General features: G+C 45.4%; 1 protein-coding gene across 2 annotated transcripts in view; it reads left to right on the forward strand.

The window, feature by feature from the left end:
• The first annotated feature begins 4,104 nt into the window (after positions 1-4,104).
• The window catches only part of MRPL42 (mitochondrial ribosomal protein L42), a 48,190-nt gene continuing 26,279 nt past the window's right edge, over positions 4,105-26,015 (forward strand). The window contains exons 1-5 of one of the 2 annotated variants that reach the window (XM_029601626.1): positions 4,187-4,226; positions 7,717-7,801; positions 8,023-8,225; positions 19,601-19,661; positions 21,542-21,626. In XM_029601626.1, coding sequence (XP_029457486.1) covers positions 8,135-8,225; positions 19,601-19,661; positions 21,542-21,626 — 237 coding nt within the window. In that variant the 5' untranslated portion in view covers positions 4,187-4,226; positions 7,717-7,801; positions 8,023-8,134. Of the gene's footprint in view, positions 4,227-7,716; positions 7,802-8,022; positions 8,226-19,600; positions 19,662-21,541; positions 21,627-26,015 lie in introns of both variants that reach the window. The other variant, XM_029601625.1, reaches the window with a different exon arrangement.

Raw genomic sequence — 26,015 nt, forward strand, 5'->3', positions numbered from 1 at the left:
TTGAGATGCGGCAACCAGAATTGTACACAGTATTCAAGGTGCGTTCTCACCATGGAGCGATACAGAGGCATTATGACATTTTCCGTTTTATTCACCATTCCCGTTCTAATAATTCCCAACATTCTGTTTGCTTTTTTTACTGCCGCAGCACACTGAACTGACAATTTCAATGTGTTATCCACTATGACGCCTAGATCTCTTTCTTGGGTTGTAGCGCCTAATATGGAACCTAACATTGTGTAACTATAGCATGGGTTATTTTTCCCTATATGCATCACCTTGCACTTATCCACATTAAATTTCATCTGCCATTTGGATGCCCAATTTTCCAGTCTTACAAGGTCTTCCTGCAATTTATCACAATCTGCTTGTGATTTAACTACTCTGAACAATTTTGTATCATCTGCAAATTTGATTATCTCACTCATCGTATTTCTTTCCAGATCATTTATAAATATATTAAAAAGTAAGGGTCCCAATACAGATCCCTGAGGCACTCCACTGCCCCCTCCCTTCCACTGAGAAAATTGTCCATTTAATCCTACTCTCTGTTTCCTGTCTTTTAGCCAGTTTGCAATCCACGAAAGGACATCACCACCTATTCCATGACTTTTTACTTTTCCTAGAAGCCTCTCATGAGGAACTTTGTCAAACGCCTTCTGAAAATCCAAGTATACTACATCTACTGGTTCACCTTTATCCACATGTTTATTAACTCCTTCAAAAAAGTGAAGCAGTTTTGTGAGGCAAGACTTGCCTTGGATAAAGCCATGCTGACTTTGTTCCATTAAACCATGTCTTTCTATATGTTCTGTGATTTTGATGTTTAGAACACTTTCCACTATTTTTCCTGGCACTGAAGTCAGGCTAACCAGTCTGTAGTTTTCCGGATTGCCCCTGGAGCCCTTTTTAAATATTGGGGTTACATTAGCTATCCTCCAGTCTTCAGGTACAATGGATGATTTTAATGATAGGTTACAAATTTTTACTAATAGGTCTGAAATTTCATTTTTTAGTTCCTTCAGAACTCTAGGGTGTGTACCATCCGGTCCAGGTGATTTACTACTCTTCAGTTTGTCAATCAGATCTACCACATCTTCTAGGTTCACCGTGATTTGATTCAGTCCATCTGAATCATTGCCCATGAAAACCTTCTCCAGTTTGGGTACCTCCCCAACATCTTCTTCAGTAAACACCGAAGCAAAGAAATCATTTAATCTTTCCGCGATGGCCTTCTCTTCTCTAAGTGCCCCTTTAATCCCTTGATCATCTAACGGTCCAACTGACTCCCTCACAGGCTTTCTGCTTCGGATATATTTTAAAAAGTTTTTACTGTGAGTTTTTGCCTTTATGGCCAACTTCTTTTCAAATTCTCTCTTAGCCTGTCTTATCAATGTCTTACATTTAACTTGCCAATGTTTATGTATTATCCTATTTTCTTCTGATGGATCCTTCTTCCAATTTTTGAATGAAGATCTTTTGGCTAAAATAGCTTCTTTCACCTCCCCTTTTAATCATGCCGGTAATCGTTTTGCCTTCTTTCCACCTTTCTTAATGCGTGGAATACATCTGGAATACACCCTTGTCCAATCTGATTCCTAAGTCTCAGCAGGCAAGCCTTCCTTAGGTTCCTCTATGCCACAGGCAGCCCAGAGCCTTTTCTCTACTAAGGCTGCCTTGTGATACTGATCTGATGAAGGCCAAAATGAAGAGGTGGACCCAGGACTGCTGGGCGAGCAAGGAAGAAGGTAAGGCCCATGTGTGTTAGAGAGCATGTGTATATGTATGAGAGATGAAGTGCATTTGTGTGACACATAAGGAGCATGTGAAAGAGGTAGTTTGTGTGTGTGGGGGTGTGTGAGTGAGAGTGTCAATGTGTGTGAGCATATATATGAGAGGGAGCACATATGTATGTATGTGCATGCACACTTATATGGGAGAGAGGGACTGTGTGTACCTGAGAGAGGAAGCATGAGTGTGTGAGCATGAATATCTATGAGAGAAAATAAGTATGTGTGAATATATGAGAGAAAGTTTGTGTGCGCTCCCATACCCACTAATCCACAACAATCTCAGGATGACTGGAAATCTAGATTTCCCAGGTATGAAGAGTGGGAGTTTCTGTTAATCCTTATTAGTTTTAATTAGTTGGTGTTTTTTGATGTATCTGTTGTTTTGAAATATTTTACTGGTATGTGGGAAATTTAAAAATCAGTTTATTTGTTAATTGGATTTTTATTCTTCTGCTGTCTTAAAATATTTTTCATTATTAATATGGTTTTACTGTTATGATTAAAGTTTTATATTTATTGATTTTATTGTTTGGTGTTTTATGATGAATGGTGATGTATCTTCCAATGTTGCACTGTATTCAGAGTCTGGCTTGTTTCAGTTTCCAGTTCAGTTTTTGTCTGTACATTTTTATTTATACTTTATGGTCTCTTTTTTTAAATTCTGTGTTTGGTGATGGTTTAACTGTGTTTTGCACGTGACCAAGGTGAAGTATTTTGCTACCATGTAGTTTCTGTGTAAGGATCTATACCAGCCTAGTTTGTTCTGTTTTTCTAATAGGAGGTATATTCGTATTTAAGACCTGGTGTAATATTTGCAGCATTACTTTTTCATAGGTAAGATTGTTATTGTTTGAGTGCTAGCAGTTAGTGCTGATTTGGTATAGGAGGTTTACTATATTGTAATTTTTCACCCATGGTTTTCTGAGGATCAAGCCCACATCCAACACGTGTTACAATAGGCTATCATATGGATATTTTTGCAGTTTTCTGGTTGGTGCCTCAGCATTGCATTAAAACATAATATACAGGTTGCTGTAAGTGATTATGAATGTTCTTTTTAATGTAAAATGTTATTATAAATACATAATTTTTAAGTGTGTGTGTGTAGGGGTTGGGGGTGGGGGCTTTAAAGTTCTCCTAAAGCATCTAATAGCCTTGCACTGTCCATTGGTTCCAAAGGAGAGGGGATGGACCTGGGTAGGGAGGAATATCAGATTTTAAAGTTTAGATTCTGGAGGGAGATAAATGAACAGGGGGACATGAAAGATGGGGGTGGCAGAGAGAGATTGGGGGGAGAGGCAGCACAGTAATTGTTTGTACAGGGCAGCAAAAAAGCTAGCACCAGTTCTGGTTCCTGTATACACCTACATCAGCGGGCGAGCTGCTAGGCTACCAGAGCGGGGAGGGCCAGGACAGCGCCAATGAACACTGTCTTGAAGACTCGCTTGCCGGCAGCCGGCTGGCACGTGCAACTTACTTCAGCTTGGGACCTGAAGCAAATTATAAAACAGAAAAAAAGAAAGATAGGTAGGTAGGGTTTAGGGGGTGGGAAGGAGAGGAGAGGAGAGGGGAAGAGGGAGAGAGTTTAGGTAGGAGGATAGGGAAACAGGAAAGGCCTGAACGTGTTGCTGCGTTGAGTTTTCATAAATTCTCTCCCCCTTGTGCGCGCCGCCCGCACATACGCACACGGATTATAAAATCCAGCATGCATGTGCATGCGGCCATCAGATTTTATAACATTTGCGCACTTGGGCACAAGTTATAAAATCAGCGCATCCATGTGTATATGCCGGGAACCGTGAGCACATGGACATGTGCACACACCTCATAAAATATACCCCTAAATGCATTGCTAGAAATGAAAAATGCTAAAAGACTGGGGTGTCAGGATAGGCGAGGTGAAAATTTGCAACAGAAGGCACTGGCAGCCTTTATCATTAATCACATGTATTAGCTAAAAGCATAGATAGGAGGAAGACAAGCAAGGCAACCTTGAGAACGAGTGCTGAAAATCGTTTTACTTCTGCAATTATGCACTCGCATAATTTTAAACGTTTAAACTCCGGAGAAGCGCTAAACAAAGCTACCATCTCTCATCTACTTCACTTTCCGTTCCGGCCTTAATCCAGCGTCCTGCCTCTGGCTCAGCTCATTGGCTGGAGGCTAGGACGTTTCATTGACTCGCGAGTCACAAATCAATGAAGTACTCTAGCCTCCAGCCAATCACCAGCCGAGCCTACTGCGGTTACGCCCCCCCCCCCCCCCCCCGTTGTTTAAAGAAGTCCCACTATAAGCTGCATTTGGATTGGCTGCCGACTTGGACCTGTAACGTTTTACTATTGGTTGTTTATGTACGGCAGAACGTCATCAAGTGAGAGACTGGCAGGAAGGAGAGTTGCATAGTGGTATTGATAGTGGGAGAAAGTCGCGCAGGTAGTGTGGTTGTTTAAAACCTTTGAAATTAATTCCATTGGGGTTTTGAGTCTTCTCCCCCCCGCTAAAAGAGTGCACATTCTATATGCACGTGAATGGTGCCAGGGTGATTCTGCATACAGGACAAAGAAAAGCTAGGCCAGGGATAATTGAAGTTGACTTATCCAGTCCTATTAATTGTAGAACTGTTTGAGTTAGTTAAGATGGCTGCTGGGCTGATCTTCATGCAGGCATTAAGAACTGTTTTTGCTTTAAAAATAAGAGCTTTTTTTTTTTTTTTATGAGGGTTGTCAGTTGCCCGTTAAAAAAAAAAAAAAAAAAAAAAAAAAGTATACAATTTACCTTTACTACTTTCAGTCTTCCGCTAATCTGGCGTGCAGTCCCTTTTTAAAACACGAGGCTTTGAAGAGAAGTGTTGTTTCCCCCTTCCCTCAGACACAGGGTGATCCTTTGCCTGTTTGCATCCTTTATGTAAAATGTGTTGGTAGTAGGAAAAAATATTCAAATATTGCTTTGCTTTCTTAACAAATGAATGTAGGTGTAAATGTTTTACACCATGTGTGTAATTGTACTGGTAGGTCTCTTCACTCTACTCTAAATCAGAGAGTGCTGCTCCACTCCCAGCATTTCTTACGGGAACAGGTAGTTGGGGTTTATTTTTTCCTTTTATGGAACTCCTAGGTAAATGTTGCTTTGAATGTTTTTTGAAAATACAAATCCCATTCACCCTTTGCTTGCGCCAAGGCAGGTGCTCAGCGTGACCCTATATGCCTGTCTTCCCTCCAAGCAATTGCTCCTCTTGCCATTTGTGTTCTGCATCATAAATGTCTCAAATAATTCCATTTGTATAGTTAACAGTTCACTTAATAAACAGAACCTATTCCAATGCAATGCAGAGGGGGCAGGTGGGTGGGCTTGTGGCTGGGTAATGGAGGCTGTCTTTAAGCATGCAAACATTGAATGCTGTGGTTTTACTCTGCATTAGCTGTTTGATGACCAGGGAGGTCAGTGCACCAAGCCATAGGCATGATTTTGTGCATGCTGAGGGTTTTGTGAGGTTTGTCCTACACAGTGTAAGACAAGATAGCCAAGCTGTTCCTAGAGGGTTATTCAAGTAATGCCCTACTTTGGAGGAGAGTCAAGTTTGAGAACCTCTAGGGTACCATTCTTTGAAATGCTCCCTGTTCCATGTGCAGGATCCTAGAGGCAGGCAGTGCTTTGGAGTCTCAATGTATGGATGAGACAATGGTGCAGGGAAGACTGGTTCTGTTTTGTAAGGATCTGGCCAACATTTTTGGAAAAGGGTGGGCTCCGCTTTAACCAGGGTGGAACCAGGCTGCTGGCACTAAACTTTTAAAAAGGAGATAGCACAGCTTTTAAACTAGAATGAAGGGAAAAGCTGACAGTTGCTCAGAAATGCATGATTTGGAGGGAGGTATCTTTGAAATAAAACAGGAGAGTTAGGGCACCCCAACAGGTTCCACTAAAAGAAAAAGTAGTCCAGGTGTGCCACCTGTGTTAAGATTCCAAATTATCCCTGTCAACTGATAAGCAGATTAATACAAACAAAAAACAAACTTTGAAATGTCTCTATGCTAATGCAAGAAGTCTAAGAAGTAAGTTAGGAGTGTTAGTGTATAGCATTGAATAAAGAGGTAGACATAATTGCATCTCAGAGACCTGGTGAAAGCATTAGCCAATTGGGACAGTGCTAGACCAGGGTATAAATTATATCACAATGATAGGGTGGATCAACCTGATGGAGGGAGGTGGCACTTTATGTTCAGGATGGCATAGAGTCCAACAGGATAAAGATCCTGCAGGAGACTAAATGTACAGTAGAATCTTTATGGGTAGAAATTTCATGTGTGTTGACGAAGAGTATAGCGTTGACTGTACTACCATCCACCTGGCAAAAATGATCAGACAGACGATGAAATACTAAGAGAAATTAGGGAAACTAACAAATTTGGCAGCGTAGTAATGGGAGATTTAAATTACCCCAGTATTGACTGACTAAATGTAACATCAGGGTATGCTAGGCAGGTCAATAATTGACTGCTTCATGGAGCAATTGTTTCAGGAACTGGCAAGAGGGGGAGCCATTTTAGATCTAATTCTTGGTGACCTGCAGGATCTGGAGGGAGAGAACGGTGGTGAAGCCTCTTGGTAATAGTGATTATAATATGATCAAATTTGACTTAATGATTGGAGGGGGTACATTTAAATAAATCTACAGCTCTAGCACTAAACTTTCAAAAAGAAGTCTTTGATAAAATGAGGAAGAAAAATGGAAAGGTGAACGTTTAGGTGTACAATAGGCAAGAATATTGTTTAAAAGAAGCCTAGTCTAGATGCATTAAAAAAGATGGAAAGAAGCCAAAAGACTGCCAGCATGGTTGAAAGGTGAGGTGAAAGAGGCTATTTTAGCCAAAAGAACTTCCTTCAAAAAATTGGAAATGGGAACCATCTGAAGAAAATAAGAAAAAGCATTGACAGATTAAATGTAAAACATTGACAAGACAGGCTAAGAGAGACTTTGAAAAGAAGCTTGCCTTAGAGGCAAAACTCATAATAAAACTTTTAAAAGGTATCCAAAGCAGGAAGCCTATGAGGGAGTTGGTTGGACTGTTAGATGATTGAGGGGTTAAAGGAGCACTTAAGGAAAATAAGGCTATTGCAGAAAGACTAAATTAATTATTTTCTTTGATATTTACTAATGAGAATTTGGGGGAGATGTCATAAGAACATAAGAAATTGCCATGCTGGGTCAGACCAAGGGTCCATCAAGCCCAGCATCTTGTTTCCAACAGAGGCCAAACCAGGCCACAAGAACCTGGCAAGTACCCAAACACTAAGAAGATCCCATGCTACTGATGCAATTAATAGCAGTGGCTATTCCCTAAGTAAACTTGATTAATAGCAGTTAATGGACTTCTCCTCCAAGAACTTATCCAAACCTTTTTTGAACCCAGCTACACTAACTGCACTAACCACATCCTCTGGCAACAAATTCCAGAGCTTTATTGTGCGTTGAGTGAAAAAGAATTTGGTAATAGTGTGATGGTTAAAAGCCCACGTTCTGTGATGCAGAATTCTCATAAGTTTAGCAATGTAAAATGTGGGACTTTATGACCCGCACAGAAATAAACAATGGCTCTGTTTTCTCTTTAGTGAGCCCCTGTATTGAGTATTGCATAACCCTTGCCTCCCCCATTGCAATAGCAACAGGCAATGTACCATTTTAATCAACATATACTTAATAGTCGATGTGCTTACCATTAGCTCGCTTTGAAATGAGCGGGATAACAGCTTTTTTTTTTTTCTGCTTGTTCGGCATTTTCAATAATGTTTTGGCTTTCTTGAGACCATTTTAGCAGTTTACTGTCACAAGATTCCATAACACTCATCTGCAGTCTTGCCCCAGGTCCTCTGAACCCAGCTTTCGCTTCAACCTAATCTTTTGTCAGTCTGCTTTCTTGTAATAAAGGTTGCTCCAGCATCATGCGCCTCATGAAATGCAATACGGTCAATCTGATGCTGTTTTTCGTACGTTCTGGCCTTAAATAATAAATGTAAGTAATGTGTAAGGTACTGTTAAATTCCAAATTGAATGGCTTACAAAATGGCACAAAAATGTTAGTGGATTAATCCAGTGGGCACTGGAGGGGGGAGGGAAATGTTGTGGCCAGCAGTGATTTGTCTGCCCTGTCTTGTTAATCGGAACTCCTAACAGGGCAAGTGGCAGTAGGTGTAATGCTGAATTTTTTTTTTCTTTTCTCATTTCTCTCCATAGGACACATTCTAACTAGAACCAATCTGAGGAACGATCCCTTCTGGCTGACTTAATTCCTGTGGCAGTGAGCCGCTTGACATCTGAGTTGTTTGGTTCCCCCATCTCTGAATTAATGGCAGTGACTGTAGCTGGGGGGCGAGCCTCCTGGCTTAGTGCAGCCTTGATACGATTATCGGCCCTCAGTAAGCAAGTCCCAGTACAAGGTAAGATCCATTTCCTGTGTCTGACAGACACCCAGCATGCCCTTGCCTTGTAATACTTTAGCAAAAGCATCAATGTACCACTTTTAAAAAATTTTGTCTTAAAAATTGTTTTGAAAACACTAAGCAAACTTGCCATTACTGGTTTAAGTAAATTGGGATCCCATGATACTGGTTCTCATCAGATTACAGCCCTCCAGTATGGTACCAGTATAAAGTATGATTGAGGTATATACACCTTACAAGTTGAGAAGCTGTCTTCTAGAAGAAGGGCATGGCTGTGACGTCAACTTTCTGAATCCTGTGTGGCATTAACTACAGGGTAGCCCGCCTCCAATACTAGTGCATTGGAGGCAGGATACTTTCCATGGGCCACCCTGTAGTATGGCTAGCTTGTTTTTTCTAATGATATTTTAAGGCTTTTTTTACTTTGGTTGGTTTGTAAAGCTGCATATTATGGAAGGAATGGCTAAAGGTGGCAAGCATCCCTATCTTATAATAAAACAAACACACACTTTTTTTTTTTCCTTGATGTTTCTTAGTACTGGCATTTCCCCCTCCCCCAGCTCTATATCAGCTCTTGGAAAATAACAGACAGGGAAGGACTGGATTAGGGAGCAGGGCAACTTTATTCTGTCTGCTCCAGTCTTACCCATCCTACCCTGATCTGCTGCTGCCTAGGAGGGGCTGGACAGAGCAAGAAACTGATGTCTTTTCTCTGCAGGACCCCAGCCCTGTAAACCCTGACCAGGGACAATACAGGGCAGCTCCTGACCCTGGTAACTGTACATACTATTAACCACAGTGTGCCTTGCATTTTTAATTATTTACCAATATCATGGTTTTCTTCTATTCTCCATTTAACCACTTTATGTATTACTTTGGCAACACACATACAAATTATCTCACATGCAAAAACTCTTCCACTATCAATTGTCTCAAAATAATTTAAATTCAAATTAAGACCTTCATACTAGCCACTGCCGGTTAAACACCTTTGTTTGCATTATATGTAATCTTTAGTCTGTGTCAATTGATCACTGTTATGTATTTCTTAAACTGTTTTTTTTTTTTTTTTTTGTGCATTTAAAAATTAGACTTATTCATGGCGTTGAGCTTCATTCACTGTTATACAGCATTAATCCATACACCCCAACTTGTGTCTGTGTTTCAAAGAGGTGTCTGCATTGGGTGATCTCCAAATTCAATTACTGTTTCCTTTTAACATGCTGTGTGGTTTTTTTTTTTTTTTTTTGGGTTTGTTTTGTTTTGTTTCTCCGAGCTGTGATTTTCTATGTTCAAAGAGAGAAAATTCCCAGTGGGTAAACAGCTAAGTTATACTATATAAAACTTAACATTTATTGAAAGAACAGCACAAGTCAAAATGAGTAGAAATGCAATTGTAGAGACCTTCAAGTCCACATCTCCACTTGAACTGGCACTGAAAATGAAATTGAGGATCATAGGTGATATACACATCTAGTTTCGTTTTCGGATGCATCACCTTCTACATAGGCAGATAGCTGATCCTAAAAGGGGATCGAAGGTATGGATACGCATACACTTACTAAAGCAAGATTCCCTGTACGTACCTGGATCAGTCCAGACCGTGGGTTATGTCCCCAATCCAGCAGATGGAGTCAGCCAAAACTTTGAGGGGGCGTCACCATAAGTAGAACTACCCCCTCTGCAGGAGTTCAGTATCTTCTGACTCCAGCAGATGCGAGTAGGGAATTTGGAGTGCTCCCAATTCAGCATAAGCTTTTAACTTTGTCTTTGGCTGCCCTTTCTTGGGCTATTGCCTATTTCTTTTGAATCAGGTTTGAATCAAGTTTGTTTAAAAAAAAAAAAAAAAAAAAAAAAAAAAAAAAAAGAAGACTCTGAGTTAATTAATTAATTGAGGGGTTCAGCTTTGGGGAGGCGTGGCTTACCTTCTGTTTGTGTCTTCCTTGTTTTCTATGCTACAGACGGGGTAAGTTGGTGTTTCTTTTACTTTTCAGCTCCCCAAACTCCCCTGCTACCTCGCGGAGGCCGACAGCACCGGCCTCTCCGCGCTTCCCACATTGCCAGCGGCCATCTTGAGCGCCTCGTGGGCGGCTCGGAAAGGCAGGCAGGCAGGCTTTTTCTTATTGACGGGTAGTGCGGCCAGGAGGGCCCCCCCGCGCCTTCTTATTCCTCACGTCGGCGGGCAGTGCAGGCCATCGGGCCCCCCCGCGGCGGCGGCGTTTCGGCTCGCGGGACCCCGAGGCTCACTTTTTTATTCTTTTTGAGCACTTTCGTTTTTCGCGGTTTTTTTCTGCACTGCGATGCCGCGGCCGACGCGCTGCGCGGCTTGTGGCGAACCGGGGTCCCGCATCTCCAGGGAGGGCATCTGTGCCCGGTGTCTTCCCGGGGGGGAAGGCACCTCACAGCCCGTTGCCGATTTCTCTTTTCTAGCGCCTCTGCCAGGACGCCGGGGGCGGGCCCCTCCCACAGGCCTGGCGGGAACGGCGGCCATCTTGAGCGCTCGGCGCCCCGCGGCACCTCAGGAGAGAGCGAATGACAGGGAGTCGGAGCCGGACTCGCCCCCGACCTTGCTGCCGGAGCAGGGCCCGCAGGGGCAGGAGAGCGCGGACGTGCCCCCCTCCAGAGCCCCCGCGGCGAGACCGGGGTTTTCCCCGGAGTTCGTCCTTCTTATGCACACGGCATACCTGCAGGGTCTGGATACACCGGTGGACCCCCCCCCCTGCCAAGATATGCCGGACCTCGCCTTCGGCTCAGGCCCCCCCCGTTGCGGCGGGAGCGGGGGCCCCTCGTCTTCCCGCACGTGCTCGGGTTTCGCCAGCGACAGGGGGAGCGGCGCCGGACCCAGTGGACCCTGACCCGGACTTCATGGATCTGGGACAAGGGGACGCCACGACGGAGGGGGACGATCCGCGTACGCTGCGCCTTTTCCAGAGGGAAGAGCTGGACGAGCTCATCCCACGCATCATTCAGGAGCTGGATCTGGATCCGCCGCCTGACCCGCCTGCCCCAGTAGCGCCGGCGGTGGTCACATCCTCAAAGAAAGGAGATCCGGTCCTGGCGGCCCTGCGCCCGAGGGCGCGGGCTTTCCCCATTCACGACTCGTTCCTGCAGCTCCTCACGAGGGAATGGGATACCCCCGAGGCGACTCTGAAAGTGGGTCGTGCCATGGAACGGCTGTACCCGCTACCTCAAGATTTCCTGGATCTCATCAAGGTTCCGAGAGTTGACTCTGCAGTCTCGGCAGTCACGAAGAGGACGACAATCCCGGTGACAGGGGGCACGGCCCTGCGGGATACACAAGATCGCAAATTGGAGATCTTCCTGAAAAGAGTCTTCGAGGTCTCCGCGCTGGGTATGAGAGCAGCGATGTGCAGTTCACTCGCCCAGCGGGCAAGCCTCCTGTGGGTTCAACAACTTCTCACCTCCCAGGATCTGCCAGCGGCGGAGGCCGCCCAGGCGGACAGGTTAGAAGCTGCAGTGGCGTACGGGGCGGATGCCTCGTATGACCTGTTCCGCGTCCAGGCAAGAGCTATGGTCTCGGTGGTGGCGGCCAGACGGCTGCTGTGGCTTCGCAATTGGGCGGCAGATACGTCTTCCAAGTCGAGTCTGGGCTCCCTACCCTTCAAGGGTAAGTTCCTCTTTGGGGAGGATCTGGACCAGCTCATCAAGTCACTGGGGGAAAATGCGGTTCACCGCCTCCCGGAGGATAGATATCGCCCTTCCCGGGCGTTTGCTTCGTCCCGGACTAGAGCCAGGGCGCAGCGGCGTTACAGGAACTACAGGCCGGGGGGCTCCAGGCCGCCCGCTTCCCGGGCCCAACCCTGGTCGCGCTCCTTTCGCGGCCGCAGGCCCGCGCGCCCCGCTCTCGGGACAGGTAACCCCTCCAAGTCTTCACAATGATGCCAGAGTCGCCCACTCCACCGTCCCCAGGATCGGGGGGCGTCTGAAGTTTTTCTACAGGGAGTGGGCGCGGATTACCTCAGACCAGTGGGTCTTGGACACCGTAAAGCTGGGTTACGCGTTGGAATTTGTCCGGCCACCGAAGAGTCGCTTCGTATTTTCCCCTTGTGGCTCGGCCCTCAAGCAGCAGGCGGTGCAGTCAACGCTGAACAGGCTTCAGGAGATAGGCGCTATTGCGCCCGTGCCCTTCGGAGAGGTGGGCTTGGGCCACTATTCAATCTACTTCGTTGTGCCAAAGAAGGACGGGTCGTTTCGGCCAATTCTGGATCTCAAGGAGGTCAACAAGTCCCTCCGAGTGCTCCGTTTTCGCATGGAAACGCTGCGGTCGGTGATTGCAGCGGTGCATCGGGGGGAGTTCCTTGCCTCCTTGGACCTCACGGAGGCTTACTTACACATCCCCATTCGGCCGGATCATCACCGTCTTCTGCGATTCAAGATACTGGACCAGCACTTCCAGTTCATAGCTCTCCCGTTCGGACTGGCGACGGCACCACGCACCTTCACCAAGATTATGATAGTCGTGGCTGCGGCTCTCCGGAGGGAGGGTATCCTGGTTCATCCCTATCTGGACAACTGGCTCATTCGCGCGAAGTCGTTCACCCATGGCCAGGCGGCCGTGTCCAGGGTGCTACAGTTTCTGCATTCCCTGGGATGGGTGGTGAACTTCTCCAAGAGCTCCCTCGTACCCTCACAGCGCTTGGATTTCTTGGGGGCGACCTTCGACACCCGGCTGGGCAAAGTCTTCTTGCGACAGGACAAGGCGCTTTCTTTGCGGGATCACATACGACGATTCTCTGTGTTACCGGAACCCACCTCATGGGATTACCTGCAACTCCTGGGGGTGATGGGATCCACCATAGATATGGTCCCCTGGGCGTTTGCACATTTCCGGCCCTTGCAGTGGGCGCTCCTCTCCCGTTGGAAGCCGGTCTCGCAGGACTACCAGATGATTCTGCCACTTCCTCAGAAGGCCAGGGACAGTCTGGGCTGGTGGTTGGATCCGGCGAACCTAGCCCGAGGCGTGTCCCTCGACTTACCGGATTGGGTGGTGGTAACCACCGATGCCAGTCTAGCGGGCTGGGGCGCGGTCTGCGATCGCAGCGCCACGCAAGGAACGTGGTCGGCGGTGGAGGCGACGTGGTCCATCAACCGTCTGGAGACCAGGGCGGTCAGGCTCGCCCTGCGGCATTTTCTCCCGCTCCTCCGAAACCGCGAGGTCAGAGTGCTATCGGACAATGCGACCACCGTGGCCTACATCAATCGCCAAGGAGGCACGCGCAGTCCACAGGTCGCGCTGGAAGCAGCGCTGCTCATGCAATGGGCGGAGCGTCATCTCGTCCGGCTGGCAGCGTCACACATCGCCGGGGTGGACAATGTTCAAGCGGACTTCCTCAGTCGTCAACGGCTGGATCCCGGGGAGTGGTCTCTGTCCGACGAGGCGACGCAGCTCCTCGTTCGTCGGTGGGGGGCCCCCCACCTAGATCTGATGGCATCCGCTCTAAACGCCAAGGCTCCCCGCTTCTTCAGCCGGCGAAGAGAACGCGGTGCCGAGGGGGTGGACGCCCTGGCACTCCCATGGCCGGCACATCTGCTGCTCTACGCTTTCCCGCCGTGGCCCCTAGTAGGACGGATGCTCCGCAGAATAGAAGGACATTCGGGGACTGTGATCTTCGTCGCCCCGGAATGGCCCAGGCGACCCTGGTTCGCGGACCTGCTGCAGCTGGTGGTCGACGGCCCGATCAGGCTGGGGCACCTCCCCTTCCTCCTACACCAGGGCCCGGTATTTTTCGAGCAGGCAGAACTCTTCTGTCTTGCGGCCTGGCTTTTGAGAGGCGACGCCTCCGGCGCAGGGGGTACCCGGAGGCGGTAATATCAACGCTGCTGCGGGCGCGCAAGACGTCCACGTCGGTGGCCTACGTTCGCGTCTGGAAGGTGTTCGAGCGGTGGTGTGCCAGCCAGGACACTAGCCCCACAACGGCTTCGGTCCCTCAGATCCTTCAGTTCTTGCAAGACTGGGTGGACAAGGGACTAGCCTACAACTCGGTGAGAGTCCAAGTTGCCGCTCTTGGTTCGTTGTTGCGTGATGGGGGCTCTCTCTTGCAGCACGCGGACATTGCTCGGTTCCTCAAGGGTGTCAAGCACCTCCGGCCTCCGCTACGGGATCCTTGTCCCTCCTGGAGTCTCAACCTGGTGCTGCGAGCCCTGTCGGGGCCTCCGTTCGAACCTTTGCGCACCGCGACACTCAAGGATCTCACCTTCAAGGCGGTATTTCTGGTGGCAATCTGCTCCGCTCGGCGTATATCAGAGTTACAAGCGCTATCGTGCAGGGAACCCTACCTCCGGTTCTCCGACTCGGGAGTCTCGATCCGCACCGTCCCTTCCTTCCTACCGAAGGTGGTCTCTGCTTTTCATGTGAACCAGACGGTGGAGTTGCCGTCCTTCTCCGCCTCCGAGCCGAAGTCTCTCCGACTCTTGGATGTTCAACGCACACTGCGTCTATACCTGGAGGCTACCAACGAGTTCCGGACTTCCGACCATCTATTTGTCCTTTGGTCCGGTCCGAAGAAAGGCTCCCAGGCCTCCAAGACAACCATTGCGAGATGGCTGAAGGCGGGTATTGCCGCTTCCTATGTTGGGGCGGGGCGGACGCCTCCGCCGGGCATTGGAGCGCATTCTACAAGGTCTCAGGCGGCCTCCTGGGCGGAGGCGCGCTCGGTCTCATCCCAGGAGATCTGTCGGGCGGCTACCTGGAAGTCGTTGCACACGTTCGCGAGGCATTACCGCCTACACCTCGCCTCTTCAGTCACGGGACATTTTGGTGAACAGGTTCTCCGAGCAGGCCTCGCAGGACCCCACCCGATTTAGGGAAGCTTGGGTACATCCCACGGTCTGGACTGATCCAGGTACGTACAGGGAAAAGAAAATTATTACTTACCTGCTAATTTTCGTTCCTGTAGTACCATGGATCAGTCCAGACGCCCACCGCTTTTGGGTTTTCTACTCCTGCTTCATCTTGCTCGTGGGAACGGTAAGGGTTTCTGTACTTCACCACTTGTCCATTTTTCACTGTTGTCCCAGCCTCAGTGCCTCACAAGTTGACGTGTTGTCCTTGTTGCCTCCTACCCGTTGTAGGACGCCCACTGTTAGTCTGTTATTACAGTTACATGGCTGGTTGTTGCCAATTTTCTATAAACTTGATTCAATGAGGGGGTTCGGGTTTTTTCTACTCGGGCTTTGATATACTCGATACTGAACTCCTGCAGAGGGGGTAGTTCTACTTATGGTGACGCCCCCTCAAAGTTTTGGCTGACTCCATCTGCTGGATTGGGGACATAACCCACGGTCTGGACTGATCCATGGTACTACAGGAACGAAAATTAGCAGGTAAGTAATAATTTTCTTTTTAGCCTGTCCTTTTTTTTTTTTTTTTTTTTTTAAATGTCCCATTTAAGTCCCCCTGGAGAAGATTTAAGAGAATAAATCCCAGACTGCTTCTCAGTTTAGATATGCTTGCTGATCACCTTCTCTAAAATATTCTGGACTTTGCTCAGTGAAGCTTCACTTTAAATCCTGAAATACATGCTGCCGCTCCAAGCAGTGCTCACCCAAAGGAGCTTGTGTGTGTGTATGTTCAGTTTTTGGGCAACTACGGTGTTTCATGAGCCAGGTCTTGCTCATATGCTGTGTTCTCCCAACGTAAAGTTTTGCACGTGGACATTTAATAAAATAAATCGCAAACCTATTGAGAGACAGTTGGTGGAACCCCTTACTTTAAAAGTTTTGCCAGATGCTGGATCTTGCCAGCTCATGCCAGGTAGCATTAATTCTCAGAACATGACCCATATGATTTATGCCCTTTTAGAAAACTATGGCAAGTGTTCTGAATGGAAGACTAGATTTCACCGCTGAGTTTCTAATGTTGCAGCTTCTTGTAAAAGCTAAGTTTAACTGTAAAATATGCCAGTACTTATGTAAAATGGACGCAATAGCTCCTGCTTTATGGGAGTGGCGAAGAAAACATACTGTGTTAGATAAGCAAAGTGAAAGCTCTAACAATAGCCAGATTTGGTTCACCTGTAGGGGTCCATTTATAAGTTCTTGCTTACCTTGAAAGGGTAACCTCTTGTGAAGAGGCGTGTGCACAAATCTCACTTGTGTTATGAAGTCGTCCTTATTAGTCACACTGCAAAAAGCCCCCTACACCGTATTCCAGAGACCCTTACAGTCCAGTCCTCAAGTAAAACAATTGGTCAGCTGGTCATATATTTCAAAACAGCTTCCAATATAACACACTTTGTGTTCAGTTTATTTCATTAAATGTCCATGTCCAAAACTTTACGTTGGGAGGACAAAGTGTATGAACAAGGCCTGGCTCATGGAACACTGTAGTTGCCTGAAAACCAGAAAAACATAGGCTCCTTTAGGTGAGCACTGTTTGGCGTGACAGCATGTACTTCAGGATTTAAAGTCCGGCTTCACTGAGCAATTACCAGAATTTTCTAGAAGAGGTAATCAGCAAGCATGTCTAAATGCAGAGAGCAGTTTTGGATTTATTCCGTCAAATCTTCTCGCGGGGGGGGGGGGGCAGGCGGCTTAATTTGGACATTGATGGTACTTTATTATGTAAAAAAGACTGATTTTGCTTTAGTAAGTGTATGCGGATCCATACCTTCAATCCCCTTGGACGAGAAGTCAATTACCTGCTATTAAGTTGACTTATATAATCACCACCACTATTATTTGCAACAGTAACATGGAATAGACTTAGTTTTTGGGTACTTGCCAGGTTCTTATGGCCTGGATTGGCCACTGTTGGAAACAGGATGCTGGGCTTGATGGACCCTTGGTCTGACCCAGTATGGCATGTTCTTATGTTATGTTCTTTTGGGATAAGCTGTTTGCATATGTAGGTGACTCAATCGATGCAGAAACTAGATGTGTATAACTCATATGATCCTCTTATGTTTTCGGCACCAACTTGGTCGCCACAATGGTACTTGTACTCTCGTTTTGACTTGTGCTGTTTTTCGATAAGTTTTACATGGTTGTGTGTTTATCCACTGGGAATCTTTTTGAACACAGAAAATCACAGTTCAGCAAAAAGACAGCATGATGATATGAAACAATTGAATTTGGAGATTTCCCCCTGATGCAGATCCTTCTTCAAAGCACAGACTCAAGTCGGGGTGAATGGATTAATGCTATGTAAGACTGAATGAAGCAGCTCAACGCCATGGATGAGAGAAGCTTCTAATTTTTGTAGTTCAGTATTTTACAATAAAAAATAACAAAAGTAGTTAAAATACAGGAGAATAAAATACAAGAGCGTGGGAATTTGTATTCTCCTGTTTAAAAGGATTCTCCAAGTTTATAAAGAAAGTTTAAAAAATTTCAAAGAAATAGAATGCACAGTTGTAATCGGGAATCAAGTCCTTCAAATATTGCCAGATAGCGTGAACATGCTTTTTTTCCTGTTGCAATTTAACTGCTATGGCAACTTCATATCTATACAGCATACATGTAGTGTTCCACCAAAAAGTGCAATTCAGCAGACCACTATCCTTCCGACTGCTGAGTACCATTTGCAGCGCATGTGCTAGAATATCCAACAACTAATAGTGATTGGCAGTAAGCGTGTCCATGAATGGTGTACAGGTGTAAAATGATTATTTTATAGGCTATTGCTGGCAAATGTGTAAAATTCTAGTAACAAACTCCCAGACTTGAACCAAAAGGGTTGTGTCTTTGTGCAGCCATGTAATGTGTTTTGGTGTACCATCTATGCACACAGACACATGACTACCTATAAGGCAAACGAGGAGGTTTTAACCATAGTATGGAGGTCTTAATTTGAATTGAAATGATTTTGAGATAATTGATATTGGAAGAGTCTTTGCATGTGTGTTTCACCGTTTATCTTCCCATTTTCTGTATTCAGACTTGTGTTATGACATTTTAATTTTCCTGAATCTAATTCAGAACAAAGCACCAGTGGGAGGGAAGGACAGGGAAGAGAAAAACACCAGTGGTGCCTCTTGACACGCCCGCTCCTTCTCCCTCTCCCTCCCCCTCTACACTGGTACTTTTTTCCCCATGCCTTGACGCTTGGTCCTCTTGTGCCACGAGTAAAGGCGCTGTGCTCTCTTATGCCTCCTGCCAGTGGGAGGGAGGGATGGGAAGGTGAAGTCAGGGCTGCTGGGAGGTGAGGCACGGATTTCTTCCCCGCCCTGCATCTGAGAACCAGCGCCTTCCTTTATAGGAACTAAAAAAGCACAGTGTATGTCTTTGCCTTTCATTTTTTGGTAAACCTAGTTAAGTATTCATTTTTAAATATTATAAAGTTTGATATTTGTGCCTTAAATGCAGGTTACATTGCTATTCATATTCAAAATCTAAAGACTTTGGGTAGATTTTTAAAGTGGTGTGCTGATTTTATATCATGAGCGCGTCTGCACGCACGTGTTGTAAAATCGGATGGCTGTGTGCGGGGGGGGGGGGGCAAACTTTCAGAAAATATGTGCGGCGATGCAATTGGGCCTTCCCCAGTCCTCTCCAATTAAAGAGCGGACTGGGAGGGAACTTCTCTACCCCCCTACCTACACTTCCTCCCCACCCCCTAAACCTAACCTACCTTTCCCTAGATTTATTTCATTACTTACTGCTCCTCCGGAGCAGAAGCAAGTTACGCGTGCCGGCCGGCTGCCAGCGCGTGCTTCCCCGGATCAGCGGTAATGGCTGCTGTCCCGGCTGGCCTCCGGCACTTGTGCATGTACCGGGGTTTTTGCGTGTGGCAGGGCCTGTTATAAAATGTGCGCGCAAGACCCAGCCACACACGTATACCCTGGTTTTCTACAGGCGCAGACCTTTGAAAATTTGGCCTTTAGTTTTTAATAGTTAGGTGCAGGTCCGCCTTGAGGTGAAAAAATAGTATATAGTATATATTAGTATCTAGTATATATTAGGAGTTCCAGATTAATCCCTTTCCAACATCCAATGTCGGTAAGACCAAGATGCTAGTTTTTGAGAAAATTGATGTGCTGAGGTTTCCAGAAATGTTCCAGGTTTTGTGTCTCCAGGCACTGAGATTTCTAGCTGTCAATTCTGAATTTCCATTCCTGCAGCACTTTCGTCTCGAATCTTTCGGTAATGTTTGCTTTCCAGTGTCCTTGTTGCTCAGTTTTCTCAACGGATTCGGCAGTACTTTTTGCTTCTGGCACTTGCCTGAATCTCAGTAGGATAAGTACCAATAAAGAAGCACAATATTATCCTGACATGTTAAAGTGTAGAAAAATGAGGGTAAAAGTTAGGATTATGGCATGCAGCCTCAGAAATGCTTAACCAAAAGCATTAAAAAAAAAAGTGTGCTTTTGCTACAAAGTATTTTTGTCTTACTGTGTTTCTTGATTCAATAGGTGGAGTTGCATATGCGTGCCATAAATCTACATATTCAGCTCTTCCGAACGATTATTACTGGTATGTGCTGAGATCTAATTGTAATGTGTCTGTGCCTAAAGTTATTTACTCCGTTGAAGGAGGGAGAAAAGTCACTTCAGGAACCATGCAGAGCTGTGAATAAATGGAATTCCCTTTGTAATCTTCAGGTTTTTACAGGGAATGTTTACATAGAGCTGCCCACCGATCGGATTCCTTTCCCCCCCCCCCGAGAAATCACCCGTCTGTGCTGGGTGATTAATTATGACAGAGCTAATTATTAATAACTTAAATGTAAAGTGATGAAAAGGATCTATGTGATTCCCTGTGGGGATTCTGATGGCACTATCATTAACCAGATAAAGGGATCTGTCAGAAGCTAATATGCAATATCTAGGGCCACTGGAAATGTGCAAAACAGAAGAGACCCAATTGCCTTGTAACAGGATCCTGCAGGGTCTCTTTCCCCAGTCTTCCCTACATTTCCTCATTAGTCTTACACTGCAGCAGCAGTGCCTGCAAGAATGTTCTGCACGTTCCCTCTCTCTGCCTGTCGGGAACATGATACTTGTTATCATGTTCAATGTAAACCGCTAAATGAAGCGATAGTTACGGTTCCTTAACGATAGTTTTTGGTTCCTTGTAAACCGGGGTGATATGTATACTATACAGGAACCCCGGTATATAAATTCTTTAAATAAATAAATAAATAAATAAAATAAATGATACTCCATGCCGAAATCTGGGAGTCAGTTCTGCCACGTCACCACAGCCATGCAGTCCCACACTGAATTTCCTGCAGGACAAAATTGCTCATGCCTTAGGTAGTTTTATTCTACCTGATTTAGGGACCATTATGCTAAAGCTTTTCTCCAGTTTTGTGTGTCTGAGAAAAATACTTCATACATGACCTGATTTTTTTTTTTTTTTTTTTGCCATGGTGGTTGCATCTGGAAACTTTTTTGTTTTTCAGTTAAGCACTTTTCTCCTGCCCCTTTGGGCTTCCAGCTTAAGCTGAAACAACCTTATCTAAGCTATGGTGCCATGAGCCTTTGTTTTGTAATTACCCAATTTTCCCCCATCTAGCTCAGTCATTGTAGCTAGGAATGCCAACTGGCTCCAGATTTTCAGGACAGGTTGATCCAGTCCTGGTTTTACCCCATTCCATGCTGGGACTTATTCCCATATTGCGTTCCCTAAGAATACGTTTCTGCATACATGTGAGTAAAACCAGGATTGGATCAACCTGCCCTAACAATCTGGAGCCAGTTGGCAACCCTAATTGTAGTGACAATCCTTGCCTAGGGTTCCGAGTGCAGCTCCTACTAGATCCTGGTATGTGTGCATTATATTAATGTTAGTTTTCTGTTCTATTGCATTTATACTCCACTAATCAATCCTGCAGACTGTTCCAGCTCCCTAGTAAGAGTAGGGGGAAGGTTAGACTGTGGGAGGGATTTGATATTTTTGCGATTATATTTATATTGATATGAATGGCTGCTATCGGTATAATAACATTATATGAGAGTCTGTTATTCTGTTAGGCCCACTGTAATTGTTGGGTGTGGGCTTGGCCTGCAGAAAGGGATGAGTAAGCTGCCATTGCATTACCTTCTACTATACGTTGCTGCTGTTTGGTGGCTGAGACTGCCTTCTGCTGAGGAGCTATTAATGCTTCTTCCACAGCATCAGCAGTTAGCCCAAGAAGCAGAAGTCAGAGCTCAGTTTGACCTTTTTTTTTTTTTTTTTTTGCGGTTTTCAGTGGGGCTAACAATAAAATATTAATTTTGACCAGTGAACACTTCTGAATATTATCTTGCATATGTCCTGGGCCCAATATTGGAACAAATATTTTGATTCAGAATGCTACCAGCCAGTCAAGAACAATGAAAAATACAGTAATATTTATTTTTCTTTTCTAGCAAAGTGGAGCTTGCTCTGACATCAGATGGCAGAACAATCGTCTGCTACCACCCATCAGTAGATATTCCTTATGAACATACAAAGGTACTCCCAGATCTTAAATACTTCTTACACCATTTGCTTCTGATAACTCATCAGCAACAGAATTCCTAGCATTCAAAAATATCTAGGACTTGATCCTAGGAGTAAAGTTTTAAATATGAGGAGGAATTTTTTTTTTTGGCTTTCTTACATTCTTTGGTACTTTGTTCACCTCTTCATGATTTATCTCCTCCATTTGTTTCCCCATGACCCTCCACCCCATTAATTAGCTCCTCATTTTAAACATTTTTATTAAAGATGTTTATATTTTATTTTATTTATTTTATTTTATTTAAATTTCTTATATACCGGCATTCGCGATGGGAGTCGCATCATGCCGGTTTACAAATAACAAGGTGTGACAACAGAATAAATACTTAATAACTTAAAAACATTAACATGTGATAGAAGAATAAGGTAGCAGTTACAATAAAACAGGGATAAAATGCAACTTGGAATGAAGAGAAGGCAAAAGAGAGATTAACACTGAGATAACAAAAGAATGACCAAGGTAAATAAAACCAAGGTAAATAAAACCTGCCTCATTATTCCACCTATATTCCACCTCATTATTCCACCATTATTCCACCTATATTCCACCTACAAAACAATAAAATACATAACAGGGCACAGAATAAAACAAACAAGTTACAAATAATAAATAGAATAATACTTTCAAACTGTGTTTGTCACTATCATCTAACCATAGCCAAAGTTGAGGAAAAATTTGTTTTAAACAAGAGCTTTTAACTGCTTATAAAAAATGACCATATCACATGTTGTCCGTAAGGAGTCTGGAGCATCCCCTACAGAGGGGCCCTGTACATGAAAGGCTCAGTTACGTGTTTCAGACAGCTGGACAGCCAGGATAGATGTGTTCCTCTGGGACATTTTTACTAGAGGTTCCAAGGTGCAAGAGGGCTTGTAAAACTTCAATAGTTGAGTAAGTTGAGAAGGCCCACCATGTTTCATAGTTTTAAAAATCAGAATTTAAGATTTAACTCCACTCATTGTTTTACAGAGAGCTAGTGCAGATCACATAAAAGGGAAATAGTCCCATCAGTGTCTTCCCCGTAATAAGGCGAGCTGCTGAATTTTGTAAAAGCAGGAGGGCCTTGACCAAGGAAGAAGGAAACCCAATATACAGCGAATTACAGTAATCAATAACTAAGCACAAATGCTTGAACTATAGTCTGAAAATCTTTACGGTCTAAAATACGTTTTAGATAACGGAGCATGCATAGTTTATAGTAACCTATTTTAAGTGTCTTCTGAATGTGGGGTTTAAAAGAGTTCAGAATTTAGGTTTTATGTTTAATTCTAAACTGAGTTCTGAAATTGGATAGGTATCCTCATTAGTAAAAACAAAAAACTTATATTCTGTTTAACCAGAAAATCATAAGCTCTTGAGAAGTAAAATAGCGGTTTTACCAACATTTTATCATCAGCTAGTTAAGATGCATCCAGTCATTGATAACAATAGATCTGTAACCTTATTCAATGCTAAAAGTAAATTACAATTCACTGGGAAAAATACAGGTGGATATAATCAGCATAGATACTAAATAGTATTGATCCAGCAAAAAAAAACATGGCTGCAAATAAACATTTAAAAAGGGTAGCTGATAACACTAAACCCCCCTGATGGCAGAGCATACCAATCTGAAGCAGATTTTTCAGCACTAACTTGTTCTCAGAGGACAAGCAGGATGGTAGTGCTCACACATGGGTGACCTCATCAGATGGAGCCTGGCATGGAAAACTTATGTCCAAGTTTCTACAACTTTGACTGAGCCTCTCTGAGCATGCTCAGTGTGCATTATACCACATATCCATTCGGGGTCTCCTCAGTCTTTATTTTTTTTCCCCTGTGGAGCCTCGTGTATCTCTTCAGAGATAAGGTGAAGGACATGGTTCTAAGAAGCTGGAGCACCATGCAACATTCCAGCAGCTCTCTACCGGCACCCTGTGAGGGAATATATAGAAAACACCCTCAGACCACCTTAAAGGGCTGGGCACAGCTGTCTTGCCTGGTCTTCCTTAAAATCTAAACCCACAGGGAATCCTGGGTGAAGGAAGGAACCCTCACCAGAGTTTAAGAATTCAGGGCTTGGGAGGTTTAAACAGGTCCCAGAGTGCAGGCAGGGACCCACCTGACACCAAAACCTGCTACATTTTAAGGATTGTGTGTTACCTGAAGTTAAGGTGAGCTACACTGGTTTTGGTTTGTTCACTGTAAATTGCACAAAAGGGAATCAGCCAGAGTCTGCAACATCCATTCTTTCTAGCTGTTTCCAAGCCACCATCGCCCAAGTTACCACTGGGATCCCTTGTCTAAGCGAGAAACAGGGCAAGAGCCCACAACTGCAGCAGCAGGGAGAAAAAAATGTGCAGTGTGTGGCTTTTTGTTTTCCTGGGGCCTTCCCCAGTTTCTCACCTTCCTTTGTACAGCAAGCCATGGGGGCTAGCCCTGCTTGTACAGTCAGGGTTCAAGAAGTGAGTTGGGGCCAGCAGGTTTGTGTTCCCCTCCCCCTTCTTTCCCCAGAGAGTGACCCGGTTTGGGAGGCAGCTTGGAAAGAAGCGGAGATGGAGCAAGTGATCCAGGTCCTTACTACAGGGTAGCAGCAACTGCAGAACACCCTGCAAACCCAAATTAATCAGCAGACCCTGCGAGAACAGGTGATACAGCAGCATATGGTGGTAACCCAGATAGCACAAGCTGTGCAAACTGCAGTAACCAGTCATCCACCCATGTCACTGACACTACTTAAGATGACACCAGGAAAAGACCCCAATGGTTTCTTGAAAAGCTTTGAACGCGCAGCATGACTGGCAGGCTGGCCAGAGGACAGGTGAACCAGCTATCTGGGGAATCTACTCATCAGGAGTAGACTTTCTGGCTATTTCCAAGCTACTATTGCCCTAGTTACCAAAAATCCATCCTCCTCAGTCAGGAGATCTTCGAGGTCTGGCCAGATGAAGTCTTTCTTCTGCCCGAGGAAATGCTTATTCACCTCAAAACCCCCCCCCCCCAACAGCAGCAAGAAAGCCCCTATGGCCATCCAAGGCAGCAGGGGGCCCCTAAGCCTCAGCTGGCATCCCAGTTTATGCCTAGGATGGGGTTTTGACTGGATTATTGGGAACATAGCCAAGTCCACCGTACCTGAGGCGATGGATCTACTCAAGCTGGTGGCCCAGTGCAACCTCTAACCAGTGGATCTTATTGTCTGCAGAGGTTACAAATTAAACCTTTTGATTACCCCCACCAAATTGCCCTCAGAGTTTGCATTTGAGACTGGTAATACATCAGGAAGTAATCTTTGTGGAGCTCTCTTCCCTCTTGACTGTCAGGGTGATCAAGCCCATTCCAGAGGGCAGGGATTTTACTCCTGATTCCTCCTAATTCCAAAGAAAACAGGAGGATTCTGTCCTATCCTAGACTTAAGGGTCTCGAACAAATTTCTCAGAAGATGATTTGCCTGGGTACTTTGATCCTCTTGTTGCAAAAAGAGGACTGGCTATGCTCCTCAATCTAAAGGATATGTACATTCGCATCAAGATCTTCCACGGTCGCTGGTCTCATATTTGTGGTGGGATAGCATCACTTCCAGTACCACATTTTTGCCATTGGGGCTAGAGTCAGCCCCATGTGTCTTCACAAAATGACTGGCCATGGTGGCAGCATATCTTCACAGACTAGGAGTCCATGATTTCCCATATCTGGATGATTGGCTGGTCAATAGCACCTCTTGGGCAGGGGTCAAAGAGTCCATGTGCTCGACCATCCAGGTACTGGAGTCACTAGAGTTTGTCATAAACTACACCAAGTCCCATCTCAGCCCATCACTACAAATAGACTTCATAGGAGCCCTGCTAGACCAGGCTCAGGCCAAGGTCTTTCTGCCATGCCAGAAGGTCATCACTTAGATCATCATAGCAGAGATTAAAGCGAAACCACAGTTCTCAGCATGGCACAAGTTGAAGCTGTTGGGCCATATGGCCGCAATAGTGCATGTCATTCCCTGGACACAATTACATATGCTGAGAACCCAATGGGCGTTACGGTCCCAGTGGCATCAGGCCACTTGGGAGCTTCTGGACTGCATCAGTCGCACTCTCCCTCCTGGACACCTTGTCCTGATGGTGGGAAGATTCCAGTCTGGAACAGGGGGTCCTCAGATCTAAATTCTACTGATAATGGATGTGTTCTCTCTGGGCTGGGGGGCTCCTGTGGAAGGACTCAGCACAAAGGTCTCTGGTCTGCCCAGGAACAGCTGTGTCGAATCACTTCCTGAAGCTCTGGGTACACTTTGTGGGCATTCAGAGATCGCTGTCCAATAAAATTGTGTTGATGCAAATGAACAAGCAGAGAGTAAGGGCTTGTACCTCCTG

Source organism: Rhinatrema bivittatum, chromosome 4 (assembly GCF_901001135.1).
Source record: "Rhinatrema bivittatum chromosome 4, aRhiBiv1.1, whole genome shotgun sequence".
Lineage (NCBI taxonomy): Eukaryota > Metazoa > Chordata > Amphibia > Gymnophiona > Rhinatrematidae > Rhinatrema > Rhinatrema bivittatum.